Source organism: Terrapene carolina, unplaced genomic scaffold (genome assembly GCF_002925995.2).
Source record: "Terrapene carolina triunguis isolate 2854851 unplaced genomic scaffold, T_m_triunguis-2.0 Scaffold234, whole genome shotgun sequence".
Taxonomy (NCBI): domain Eukaryota; kingdom Metazoa; phylum Chordata; order Testudines; family Emydidae; genus Terrapene; species Terrapene triunguis.
Genome location: NW_020664585.1, coordinates 8,505,182 through 8,519,113, shown reverse-complemented (window position 1 = coordinate 8,519,113; position 13,932 = coordinate 8,505,182). Strand labels below are relative to the sequence as shown.

General features: G+C 51.9%; 1 protein-coding gene across 1 annotated transcript in view; it reads left to right on the top strand.

The window, feature by feature from the left end:
* The window catches only part of NCOR2 (nuclear receptor corepressor 2), a 392,352-nt gene that overhangs the window by 362,689 nt on the left and 15,731 nt on the right, over positions 1-13,932 (top strand). Inside the window, exons 33-39 of the mRNA XM_024196814.3 lie at positions 2,290-2,517; positions 3,097-3,351; positions 6,316-6,465; positions 8,167-8,301; positions 8,500-8,662; positions 9,579-10,126; positions 13,701-13,844. Coding sequence (XP_024052582.2) covers positions 2,290-2,517; positions 3,097-3,351; positions 6,316-6,465; positions 8,167-8,301; positions 8,500-8,662; positions 9,579-10,126; positions 13,701-13,844 — 1,623 coding nt within the window. The remainder of the gene's footprint in view (positions 1-2,289; positions 2,518-3,096; positions 3,352-6,315; positions 6,466-8,166; positions 8,302-8,499; positions 8,663-9,578; positions 10,127-13,700; positions 13,845-13,932) is intronic.

The following is a 13,932-nucleotide window of genomic DNA, read 5'->3' as shown; positions in this document are numbered from 1 at the left end:
TCTAGTCATAGGGCCTTCACCACCACAGGCCCTAGAGACTGATTGTTTGCTAAAGCGGAGCAAGATGCCTCATTTCAGAAAAATGCCGTTTGGCTGGCTGGCTTCTTTGTGATTCATACGTGTGGCCAACGTGCAGCACTGGTGTTGGGGAGGCTACACACAGAGGGGCTGGAGGTTTCCCAAGAAAGAGTTGAATATTTCTATTAAATTCCAGCATAGAGGCATAATTCTGTGTGTCTGTAGATGACAGGGTGCCTGCGTGTGCAGGAAGGACACTATAGGGGGTCTGCAAGGGTAAATCATAGCATCATTTTTCTGGGTTGGAAGGAGCTGTTATGGGTCGCTTAGTGCATCCCTCTGCAGCCCTGACAGGTTTGAGGTACAGGGCCCTGCCAAGTAGCTGAGACTTTGTTTAAACTGAAGGAGTGGCGATTCAAACCTGAAACGTTTCCATGGTTATTTTTGCATCAATGAAAACAGTTTTGTGAGGGGAATTAACCAGTCCCTGCAAGGCTGGAAACCCAAACGTCACTGAACGAGGCTAGTGCGGAAGAACGAGACAGTGAAATTGAGCAACTTAGCTTCGTTGTCTGAACCGGAGCTGGTTGAGTCATCCCTAAAGAATCCTTGATTTGTGGAATTTCGGTTCGTTGCCTGTCTGCAAACGGATCGCAGCTTTTCTCGCATTTATTTGTTGTTGGGAAATGACTCACTGGCTCATGTCTCTGAATAGTTCAGGGTCTGTGGCTTGTTTGTGAGTGGTTTGTTGCAAGAATTTGACATTCAAGCTGTTTTGATTGGACCCTGGGCTCACATGGTATGTTTCCCTCCCCAGAACGGATGAGCTGAGCGTAACTCTTAGAATCAGGGCTCGTTGTTACTAATTAGCTAGCCTGGTGATATTCACCCTGTACAGAGGGCGAGCACCAGAGTGCCAGCTCTGAGTCAATAGGGATGCGAGAGAAGCTTGACATTATTCCAGCTGCTTCTCCATGTATAATGAAAGTGTTTACAGCTCCTTGTGAGCACAGGAGGACGGCTGCTGTCAGAACCATCTGGGCCCTATTTCATCATGTTTATTTTGAGTTTCCAGGGTCACTTTTTTTCTCTCTGGTAACGTTAACCTCTCTGCTGGCGGTAGAGCGTTCAGACAGGGCTATGGCAGCAGGGTCTCGCTGCCATCCACTCGGGTCAGGTTCGTTGGGCTGCATCAGGAGAGCATCTTTGTCAGATGTCCCTGGCCCCTTGCTGAGGCTAAGTGAAGATCTTTGTGAGGGCAAACGTGAGATCCATTCAGGGCAAAACTGGCTTGCGTTTAGGAACCAAACCAGGGACCTGGCAGGGCGACATTCTGGAGAGCTTTGTGCGGAAGTGGGAGAAGATAAGACCCTGCGGGCTGGAGGGTCAGTTGGATTGTGAAGATTTGCTTGTGTGGTTGTCTCTGAAACGTTTCTCGTGGGTGTGTCCTTAGAGAGAGAGCGGCTGAGCCCAGGCCTGGGAGCCAGAAACTCTTCAGCTCGAATCCTGGCTCTGGCATTGATCTTGGGCAAGCCCTCACCCTCTCTTCTCCTAGCTTATTGGCTTTCCTCTCCTGGATGCTGGGGATTAATCATTGTTCCTAGAGTGTTTTGAAGGCGAACAGGCAAATACATCACTGCCGTCAATGAGGGTAACTCCACTGACGTCAGTGGAAGCTGACTCCCATTTTCATTATAGCCATTGTAGTCGCACTCCCTTATCCCAAGGGTGAATTTAGCCCCAAAAGCGTTACCCGGGGGGAGCGTCTCGCTCTCTTTGTAGAAGCAGCAGCCTTTGCTCTCACCGATATTGCCAAGGAGATCTGCTCTGACTCGTTACCTCTTGTGCCGCCTTGGGCCCCGCAATTCGAAAGGCAAAACGAAAGGGTGGGGTTTTGACTTGCCGTGGGCAGAACGGGAGAGCAGAACTCTTAGAGTCAGGTGCAGCTGCTTTCAGTGGGACCCTCGTCCTCCTCCCTAGTCACAGAGACGCTTTCGGAAATCGCACCTGTTGCCACATGCCGCCGGCCAGATTCTGACCCCAGGTAAACGATGGCGGCTTCCACTGAAGGCAATGGCAGTCGCCACTGTGACCCTGAGGGCGGAATGGGCCCGGTAGGTTTAAACAGAGAAACACTCCTTGATTTGACAAAGCTCAGTGTACGTGCCAGAACCAGTAAGGCAGTGGGGGGCACGCCCCTCTGAGAGCAGCGCTTGGCTGCGAGTGTGTTTCAACATGGACTCTTCTGACTCCGTTCTTTTGCTTCTGCAGGGAGCATCACGGCTGGGAAGCCGGTGTCCCAGGACAGAAAGATCACCCCCACGACAAGAGACATCACCAATTCCAAGTCTCCTCACGCTACTCTATCGGACCATCACCATCCCATCTCCCCCTACGAACATTTACTCCGGGGAATGAGTGGTGTCGATTTGTACAGAGGACACATTCCATTGGCCTTCGACCCCGCTGCAATTCCCAGAGGAATTCAACTGGAAGCAGGTACGCCTTTATTTGGGGCACTTGGCAGGAGCAGCCCATGGTCAGCTGGGCAAAAAATCTGCCTTGGGCTCCATTGCTATGAATGTAGCATAGCTGAGAACAGAATGGGACAATTTCTGTTCTAAGCTGTGTAACAAGCCGCTGGCTGGCTGGTGACGTTCCGTTTCACAATGAGCAATGGAAACAGGCTTTTAAAGCAGTGCTGCCTTGACTGTTGAGTAACTCTTTGGCTTAAAGCTGCGTCTCGGATGAGCTCTTCTCTGACTCAGTTCTGTCCTTACCCTGACACTGCTCCGGTGCACAGTTGGCAGATGAAGGCCCTGAGACAGCAAAAAGCCAGCTTCCTCCACCCTCGTGCCCACGGGGGCTGAGGTCTCTGGTGTGTTGCATGGGCCTCCCCAGCCCGATGCCAGATGGAGGGTTCCTGGTGCTCACTGATTTGGGCCTTGGCTGTTCCTAAATTATCCCACGTCCCAGCTGATGCTCTTGAGCGCTGCAGTTTTCATGAGTCAGACTCTGCCGCCCTCTTGTAGGACCGTACTGCATGAGAAACTGACTGGTCTGAATCTTCTCTTTTAGCTGCTGCTTACTACTTGCCCAGACATCTCACTCCAAGCCCGACGTACCCCCATCTCTACCCTCCATACCTCATCAGAGGGTATCCAGACACTGCCGCCATGGAGAACAGGCAGACCATCATCAACGACTACATCACCTCCCAGCAGATGCACCAGAACGCCGCCGCCACTGCCATGGCTCAGAGGGCGGACATGCTGCGCGGACTTTCGCCCCGAGAACCCTCGCTGGCTCTCAACTATGCTGCAGGTCCTCGAAGTATGAAGCTGTCTGTGGTTTTTAGGTGGCATTTTTTCTTCTTGAAAGGCATAGGGCTGTCGTTCTGACCCCAGGCCCCTAGCGTAACGCCCAGCAGGGCTCCCGTGGTGGAGATCACAACGGCAGTAGCCATGCGGCATGCACATTGGTCTGCGGCGCCGGGGGCAGGAGCATCTTGGCTTCGGCCGGTTGAGCTGTTCCTGAGCCATCTGTGCAAAGGCGGTTAGTTTTTGTCAGTCACGATAGCGCGTTCGGTTTCTCAAGGCTGCTTCAGGGGCAGCCACGTGACCTTGGGCTGGAGTTTGATCAGCTCTCACAAGTTAAAGAGGGCCAGGCCTGACCAGTGCTTGGATAAGAGCCCCTCGGGGTACATCTGCGGAGCCCGTGGCAGTGAGCCTCCGAGCCTGTATCGACACACTCGGACTTGCGGAGGCTGCTGCCGCACTCTCAGAATTGCTGGGGAGACGGCACTTGGACGCCGGGGCTCAGACTGGAGCTGGGGTGCTGAAGCCAAGGGGCGGGAGTGGGCATCAGAGCCCACTGCGGCTTCAAAGCGCTGTCTATACAGCTGTGTTTAGAGAGCCACTGCAAACCTGAGTCTCCGTGTTCTGCAAGGAGATGGGATCCAATTCTGGGGGCGGTGCCCCAGTGTGGCACTAGGGGCTCTGAGCTGCTGCTTCTGCACCCTCCTCCAGACAAAACAACACTGGGCTCCCAGTCTGCGTGTGGCTAGTCAGGATCATTTGTTTGGTTGGGTTTGTTCTCAGGCATGGCGTGTCCTAGCCAGATTCAGCCCCCCTCAATCCCCCTCCAAACTGAATACATTGTTGATCTCCACTTCCTGCCCTATGCGGTTGTGCGGTTGTTGCAGGCTGTTAAAAAGCTGCCATCCCGAAAAGAGACTGACGTTCAGTGGTGGGCGAAGTGATTCCGTACACTCAGAGGAAATCGCTTTGGGATCCCTTCGGCTGGGAGCTGCTCTAGAAGTTGCTCTTGTTCTTTGACCTCTTTACTTTCTGTTAGTAATACATGGCTGTGCACTAACCTGTCCCTGCTGTCCCTTCACCATCCCCCAGCAGTGGGGCCAGATTCAGGGTAAATGGCAGGAATTTCAGGTGCCAATGAAACCTTACAGACTGGAGGAGGTGAGAAACCAAGAGTGTAACATTGAAAGAGAGGTACAGTAGAAAGCCGGGGCGTGTAGAACGTGATCTGAGTGGGTACCCTGGAAACTAGCTCAGGAAAGCATAGGCTAAGGCAGAAGGATGAATTAGTGAGGGGCCGGATCATGGCGCCCTTTCTCTCCACGGAGAGCACTTGAGTAGCCCCATGGACTTCAAGGAAGGACTCCACAATCTGGCCCATGGTATTTGTAAAGCTCTTTCAAGATTAAAAAATGCTGTGTGAGTGCGAAGTGTGGTTGTTAATAATGAGAGACGCTTGCTCTGTGAGCGTGGGTGTAACATTGCTGCATCTTCTCAAACAGCCGAGTAGCTGATCTGTGGCTTTCCAGCTCTTCAGAACATGTTCCCATCGACAATGGGGTCCGTAGCCCTGTAAAATAGCATTTATGCTATTGCACTGATGGTTCTTTGAGTCTACACTGGCTGTAGTCATATTCTCACTCGATGCAAATTGATCTCCGCCTTCCCATCGCTGGGCAAAAGTGGCCCATTTGTACTGGTCTTTATAGACAGTATCTCCAGTGAACTGTGCTGAACTGGGCCCTTCTAGCACAGTGTATATCCTGAGATTTAAAAGCTGGGTATGATTTGGGGGATAAAGCAAATGAGCATCTCTCAGAAAAGACCCAGGGGGACTTTCTCATCTCATTGTGCTGAGTAGGCCTCTGTCCTCATAGCTGACTCTGGGATGCTGCTGAGTCTCCCTCCAGCTAAAATCCCACCCGCAGGGAATCTGGGGGTCCCCTCTGACTCCAGAACTAAAATTTGTATGTAGCTTGTGCTATTCCCACCTGCAGTACACACCGATCTGAGCTAATGACCCCAGTCAAGTGCCCCCCAAGTGAGAGAATTCTCAGTTCAGGCTCTGACTCTGCCCTTTCTCGTACCCCGGCACGTACAGAACGGGGTGTACGTAGGGTCATAGAAATGTAGGGCTGAAAGGGATCTTGAGAGGCCATCTAGCCCAGCCCCCTGCACTGAAGCAGGACCAAGTTTACCTAAACCATCCCTGACAGGTGTTTGTTCCACCTGTTCTTATAAACCTCCAATGACAGGGATTCCACAACCTCCCTTGGAAGCCTGTTCCAGAGCTTACCAGTCCCTGTTGGGTTCATTTCAGTGAATGCCATGTGGGGGGTGGGCGGAGTGTCCCACCCTGCAGAGTTAGAACCCCCAGAGCAGTGCCTGGACCCCGCCGTTCAAAAGAAAGCCACGCCGACTCCTCCGCTTTCACTGTCCGAGATGAGTGGAAGGCATTAAGTAAACCAAGGGTGAAATTCCCCCTGTGAAAGATGGGCCTGAACTGGGAGTTACGTGGTGCTTGGGCCTTCAGCTGGGCCTCTGCACCGGGGTGGATTTCGCCCTCTGATTGTAAGCTGCCTGGGGCAGGGACTATCTTTGTGCTCTGTGTTTGTCCAGCACCTAGCACTGTGCGGTCCTGGTCCGTGACTGGGGCTCCTAGGTAGAAATAATAAATGATGATAACCCCGAGAGTATCAATGGTGAGAAGTAGATCCTAATTTTTTAATGCTTCCTCTTTTAACAATCCATCGCCAGAGGGGTTCGCCACAGAGCGGGAAACAGCTTTTAAATTACGCAGCTAGCCCTAGACAATCAGATTGTTCTCTTGCTAGTGTCCCCTTCCCAGTTGCCAGGGGTATGTGTGTTCGTGCGCTGTCCCGATTCCCAGGGCTTCCCTACCAGCATCACTCTCTGCACCGTCTTGTGTGGAGTGTGGGCTTGATCGTCATCCTGACAGTCCTTTCGATTCTCTCTCCAGGGATCATCGACCTATCCCAAGTGCCGCACCTGCCCGTCCTCGTGCCCCCCACACCTGGCACCTCCGCCGCCTCAATGGACCGAATCACGTACATCCCCAGCGCCCCCCAGACATTTAGCAGCCGGCACAGCAGCTCCCCACTCTCCCCAGGTAAAACCCGCGGGGTTTGAATTGCCACCTGATAATCTGCCTGGGTGGGCACATGGACAAACCGAACCCCCGCCTTGTGTGTGTGTGTGTTTGAGGCTTCCCAGGATCTCCCATTGCTCCAGGATTTCAGTAAGGTGAGCCTGGCCTGCTGGTTTGTCCTGCCCCCGGAATTCTTAGTCCCCACGGCTCTTACCACACTGATAGTACTTCCCATCCAAGGATCTTCAGGCGCTTGAGGTGCACAAATTAAACCAAGAGGGGAAGGGAGCTGGTAAACTGAGGCACAGAGAGATGTAATTTGTCCAAGGCCAATCCAGACCCAGGTGTAGAGCACAGCAGAGTCCTGCTCCTACTCTTGTCTGATCACTACCTACCAGTCCCTCTTCCCTGGGCTTAACCCGAGCTGGGGTTAGGGTTGGGGCCAGCAGGGGGCCTGGAGCTGGGGCTAGGGCCAGGGCTGGTGGGGGGCCCCGAGCCGGGGAGCTGATCAGTAGGGTTGTTTCTCTCTTATGGAGGGCTCTGAGGCTGGAAGGACTGTTGTTGTCTGCAGGTGCAGCCGATGATCATTGGCTTGTAACACTGCTAGAACTTGACCTGCTCTGGCAGTTTGGGCCCATCAGCTCTCTGCATTGTTATTTATTCAGCACCTGATGCAGGCTTGCAGCTGGGCGAGACGTCTTCCCCTCCCCCAAAGAGTTCACAACCAAAGCCCAGACCAATGGGAATGTGAGGACAAGAGTTTCCCATGGAAGAACTCCAGTGATTTCCGTGGGGCTGTGGTGGTTGTGGGTTCTGAGGCTAGCTGCCCCTTTGTCCCCCTCCGGGTGCTCTTAGAAAGACCTGCCCCAATCTTGGCCCTCTTGCCTCACCTGTCTCAAGGAGAATCATGTGATCCTTCGGTGGGAGCCGTATGTACCAAGCGGTGCCCTGCAGGCCCGACACCTGCATTTCCTCCCTTTGGGAGTCTGTAACCAGAGATCCCCTGTTGAAGTGTTTTCTTTAGCTCTGGGGAACAAAACATTAGAGAAACAAGGACATAGCGTGCTAGTTCGGATTGCGCTGAGTAGAGAAGAGTCGCCGGGGCTTTGTGAACAGCAGGAGGGGCTAGTTCCCTAGGATCTTGGACGGGATCGTCCTTGGGGTGGCTAGCCCCGCCCACTGCTCGTGACGCCACAGTTGCATTCCCATTTTTAGCACGTTAGCTCAATCAGACCTAGGGCTGGGATGTCTCCCTACCCCAGCTCCTTCCAGCTCTAGTGCAGACATACCCTGAGAGTGTTTACCCCTGTCTCCATCCAGCAGGGCCTACCCAGGAGAATACCCTCACAATGGGCAGGTAGGCCCATTCAGTCTCAGTGGGTTGTAATCGCTGGCCTAGTGGCGCTGTCTCCCCATGGGTGAGGGTGTTGAAACCATCTGATCCCTTTTGTCAGTCGAATGCACTGTCTTAGAAGTCAAGCGCATCTGTCACGTTTTGGGTACAGATCGAAATGTGCAGTCGATACAGATACTCATGCCCCGATGGTTGCCCCGGCGTTACACCGGCGTAAGTGGTATCAGGCCCCGGTCTTTGCTTATCTGCCAGGATCTGGTTTAGGAAGCTCGTGCGGAGATCCTGTAGCTGCAACACTCATGAGAGTGGAGGTTGCACCAGAATTCCGCTCGCAGGGCCCCCTGTCACTGGCTGCCTTTGAATTCCAGGAGGCCCCACGCACATGACCAAACAGACAGGAGCATCGGCGTCCGAACGGGAACGAGATCGGGAGCGCGAGAGGGAGCGTGAGAAATCCTTCCTAGCCGCCACCACTGTGGAGCATGCACCTATCTGGAGACCAGGTAGGCTTGGAGGAACCCGGTCCATACGGCTTGTGGATAGTGATGGTTCCACTGGTGAGCAGAGCCTTTTGGGGGGGGGCTGGGGACAGTTCTGTAAGGTTTATGCAGAGCTCTCTCTTCCTCCCCATCTCGCTGTCACTTGCCCCTTGGTTTTCCATACTGGTTTCCAGCTCAGATTCTTTCTTCATTTTCTTACAGGGACCGAGCAAAGCAGCAGCCGTTCAGCCACTCATTCTCACAGCCACCAGCACTCTCCCGCCTCACCCCGCACCCATGAGACCGTCCAGCAGCGCCCCAGCGTTCTGCACAACACGGGCATGAAGGTCATCTCGTCGGAGAGCCTCACCCCGTCGGTTCTGCGGTGTGTATGGGCTTTGCGGCTCACCGCGCTCCTGCCCTCGGTGGGTGGAGGGCTCTGGGTTGTTAAGGATCTAATCCTGCACCATTGATGGCCACAGGCGTTTTTTGGTCATTGATTTCAATGGGAGCAGGCCTTAGCAGCAGGCCTGTGGTGGGCTGGCTGATTTTGACCGGGGTCTTTTCCTTTTCAAATGGCTTTTGCTGGGAGCTGCTCCCAGGGAGCAAACGGGGGGATGGTCGTGAGCTGTCCGCTCTGGGCCAAATCCAGATGTTCTTACTCAGCCCGTGCTCCAGCCCTTGCCTCAGTGAGAAGTTTTCTTCAGCCTTTTGAAGTAAGGGCTCCAGAATTTAGCCCATTATTTTGGTCACTCCAGCTGGCCAGCCCCTTGTGCAGCAAACAAGCTGTGGAAATGCATATGTCGCTGGTGGGGTTTCCAGCTTGCTCTTCATCCCAACTTCAGCAGGAAGCTAGAAGGGATCTGATTCCTCTTGCTCTCTGGTATTCTGCCACACTCTGCCTGGGCCTTTCTAACCCCAGTGCAGTCTCATGCCTAAGTTATAAATGGGGAATCAACCACACTGGTTAAATGGAACATGGGCAGGGTTCTCTACTCACTTCCGTCACTGCAGATGAGGAGTAACTCTGCTGAAGTCCAAACTGATGTAAATAGGACCAGAGTCAGGCCCCGTTCATTTAGTTTTCCAAGGAAGACACAATGTGACCTTCTCCTGTGTCTGTTTCGCATAGTTTGGCATTGGATCCATTAACCTCCGAGTAACATGCACTGTAGCTAATACCTGAGTAGGGTTACTGGATTTGACAGGAGCAAACAGCCTAGTTCCTGTAGGGGTGGGGAAGCTGCAGTGTCTCTCAGCCCCACGGTCATATTATCTCTGCGTTCTTTTTTGCGTTCAAGATCCTCCACCACCACCACCACATCGCCCATCCGCTCTGCAGGCTTTCCCACGGCATCCGCCCTGCGCTGCTCGCTCGGTGGAGTGGACAGCTATGCAGCCATGATGGACCCTGCTCTCCTACAGAAAGAGGCGTCCAGGGCCCGAGAAGCCAAGGTAGAACGCCCTCAGACTGACAACAACATGTTCACCTCAAAGCTGCCCAGTGGGGCAGGCCTAGAACAGTCATCATCACCTATTAAAGCCATGGAGTCCAGGCCCTTACCAGCCTCCGGGCCAGGTTCTACCCAGCAGTATAGCAGAGGACAGGGGAAAAACCAGCACCATCATCCACCCCTGGATCAGCAGCACGCAGTCTCGGTCAATGAGCAGCACAGTAGAGAAAAGAATCAAAGTAAATCCTTTTCAATGCAGGAACAGGAGCTCCGAGCACTCGGTAAGACCACCATGACAGCGGCCAGCTTCATAGATGTGATTATCATGCGTCAAATTTCTTGCGATAAGGGGAAGCGAGAAAGACGCTCGCTAAATAACGACTCCACTAGTGATGGTAAGAAATTGGAGGGGCGGGTGCCAGTCCAAGTTTGTGGCCTAAAACCAATTTGTTTATTTATTTTATTTTTTGAATTGCACGTTTTGGTGGTTGGCTTCTTCCACTTCCTGAGTTTTTTGGAATCATTTATGTTATTCTAGTCTTTTATTTTTGTTATTTGTTTTAAAAATCCTTCCTCCACCCCACCCCACCCCCTTTTTTTTTAATTTTCCTTTGCTGATTCTTGCTTTGCAGCTCTAGTTCATTTCCTGGTATTTATTTATTTATTTTAAATTCTTGATTTCACTGTAATTAGCAATTCACATGTGGCCTACGTTAAAGAATCATGGGTAATAACTTAAACAGCAAGGGGTCTGGGGGGAGGGGGAGGGAATGTCTGATTCTAACAGGACAGCCACGTCAGACAAGAACAATGTCCCACGTTTGCACAATGCCTTTCAATTTGATAGATCCCAAAGCAATGTATCAATTTGTCTATCAAATGATATATCAGTGCTTAGATGCCATGGTGACAGACACTATATAAGACATAAATATAGATGGTATACTGTACACGGGGATCGTGTAGCTGCCATTGGAATGCAGCCACTTCTGGAGTGAAACACAGCAGCTGCTTAACCCAGCACAACAGCTTAAGGCACAAAATGAAGTAGAATATGTTTATCTGGGTGAAACTGCTGTTGGGGGGGGGAGGTGGATCTACGTTCATGCCCATCTCTATAGGGACACCTACGGGGACAGCTGCACTTTGGTCCAGAGCAGACCCCTGGGTTCCATTTAGATATTTAGTTAATAGCAAGCACCGTGTAATGCTTAGCGCACAGGGGTCCTGTAAGCATGTCACAGTGTTCTCTCTGTGAATCTCTCCTGCACGTCTGCCCTGGATCCCAGCGTTGCACTCCCATGCATGTAAACCTTAGTGCACAGTGTGCACCAGACAATCCATGGGAATAATTGGAGAGGAGAATTTTTTTCTGACTCTATTCTCTGAATCTTCCCCTCTTTGCTCTTCAAGATCTTACTAATAAGCAGTGATACTTATCATTGGGCTCTTCCAGCCAGCTGCCGAGAATGCTCTGCTAGCTATGAACACACACTCACCTTTGGCTTTAGTGGCGCGTTTTTTTCCTGACGCTAGTAAAACACATTAAAGCATTTCTGCAAATACATCCGAACAAGTAGATCATCGGGAAGTGATGCAGCAGCAGGATTTCCTCTGAGCCCATCCAGAGAGCTGGGAGTTGCAACGTTCCACCTTACAGTGGCTAGAAATCCTGCTCGGTCAATAGGAAGGATGAGGTGTCCCAGCCTCGAGATCTCAGCAAGGGGTGCTACAGTAAAAGAGTTTCCCCTTTTATTGGAGCCAAGGCTATGTTGTGCTGCTGTGTTTGACCGTCCCAAACTAGAGAGGGGCTGTGTTCCAATGACCCGTAGGCCAGAGCTTGGGACACAGTATCCCGAAAGCCTTGGAACAAGAATTAGCTGTATATTACCTTGTTAAGTCTTTTCTATTGATTCCCTCCCACCCAAGCTCTCTGATCCGTGCCTGGCCATTAGTACATCTACTTCTCTTCCTCCTCCAGATGCGCGTAAACACAAACCGCTCCAAGCTACTCTGATTTCTGGGGTTCACAATATTACACACACTCCGACTCCCCCAGTGCTGGCAGAGCAAGCTGGTCTGCTTCCTACCCCCGGCTCCAGCCATCAGTCAGATCAGAGTATGACCAGCCAGCCCTGATCAGGGATATCAGCACCAGCAATGTCCTGTCAATAGAGACAAGCCTTTCAGAGTGGGGTGGAGACCCAGTGGTACTAGGGTTTGGCTCTTCAGCCAAGACTCACTAGAACGTGACTGGAGGGAGTGGGGAACTCACGCTAAGAAGCAATGAATCCGCATGAGATGACCCAGTCAAGGAGGGAGTGAGCAGAACGACCCTTTAATAAAAGGCATGTACGTGTGTGGGAATGGCCCATCTCCCACTCGTCCCACCTCTCTTCCAGTGACTTCACATGAGTCCATTGATATCCGCTGGGTTCAGTGAGTGAGCCCAGCTTGGCATGGTCCCTACCTGGGCCAGGATGGGGCGAGCAGGCTGGTCTGGGCATGAGTTCAGCATAGGTAACCAGCTGTGACTGGCTCCCAGAGAGAATGCGCTGGTGACAAGGAAGCCCTTGGTGGAATACACATGGGTCTCGCAGAGCCAGGAGGGAACAGTGTGATTTGTCTCCATTGATAACTCCTGGTAACTTGGCTTTAGGAAGTTAAAGGCATATCAAGAAGTGCGTGAAATTCCTTAGCCAGAGAGGCAGTGTTTCCAGAGGGCAGGGCGCAAGGTTGGGACTCAGGACACCTTAGTCCTCTTCCTGGCTCTGCTCTCGATCTGTCCTGTGATCTTGTGGAAGTCACGCCACCTCTCTGCGTCTCTATCCCCCTGCCTGTAAGACAGGGATAATGATGATGCAGTGTTGCCGACTCTCAGGGTTTTATCACGTTTCATTTTACACTCCAGCTCCTGGAGAATCTCAACTTTCATTTAAAAAAAAAAAAAAGTGAGTTTCTCACCCTATAGTAGCAGATAAAAGCTTGAAAATGTGACCTGCGTGCACCTCAAAGGCTCAGAAACCCGAAGGAAAATAATAAAAACCCAACCGTTATTAGTATTTTTGTTTAATCTCGTGGCTTCAATCTCTCAGTTTTGGGGTGGCCTGTCTCACAATTTTTGACCGGTTGAGGTTGGTAGTGGTGTGATACTGGCTTTCCTTTGAGATCTACCAGGGAAAATGCCACCTAGAATAGTTAAAACCCAACACCCTACCACAACAATCATTTACTTTTCACTGTGTATGTGGCTTTTATCTGTTTGTTTGCGTTTCCCTGGTGTGGGAGGTGTGAATCCAGGCCGGTCAGGTTCACTGCCTTGAGCTGTTGTGTTTGGGTTTACAGCTCTGCAGGAAAATGTGATGTTGTTTTCTTCATTGTAATTGAAAAGCAAAAAATGTGGCTGTCTGTGTCTCTCTGTGTGTTTCCTTGCTGATTGTCAGCTGGTGGTTCTTATGATACTGATACTGTTCGATGCACCTGTTGCTATATCTACACTGCACGTGAAGGTGTCATGATAGCACGGGTAGGCACCCCCACTCTAGCTTTAATCTGTCTAGCACAGGTAACTGAGCATAGATGCAGTGATACGGGCTTCAGCGTGGGCTAGCCACCCAAATATAAACCTACTGGGGACCCTGGGGATGTTCTTGGGCAGCCAGCCTGTACTGGGGTCCATGCCACTGCAACTTCATTGCTTTTATTACCCATGGTAGCTAGATTAAAGCTAGCAGAGTATGCATGCCCAAGCTACAGTCGCCCTTATTGCCCCCTGGCATACTAAGAAGGGCTGTAGAAGCTGCATCGAGGCGGGTATGTCCTGCAGCTTTAGATGCAAGGTCTCTGGTTATTTCTGTCACTTCTTTGCTGATGCTGAAGATCTCAGTGCAGCAGCGGTCGCAGGACAGGTAGGGTTAATCGCAACGAAGGAAACTCACAATATAAAGACCCTTGCTTCCATTTCCCCAGGGTTCCACGGAGGCTACAGCCCTGATGGCGTTGAAGCAGTAAGCCCGGCGAGCTCACCCAGCGTCTCCCACGAGAAAGGGGCAAAGGTGCTGCCGGATGTGGAGAAAGGGCACGGGGAGCACAACGTGAGACAAAAACAGCAAGGTGAGGGGCTGCTGCCGCCTGAGCCGGCCGAGGCAGATCTGACATGGCAGGAGGCCTCCTGTACTGCTGACGTTCCAGCCCACAGCCC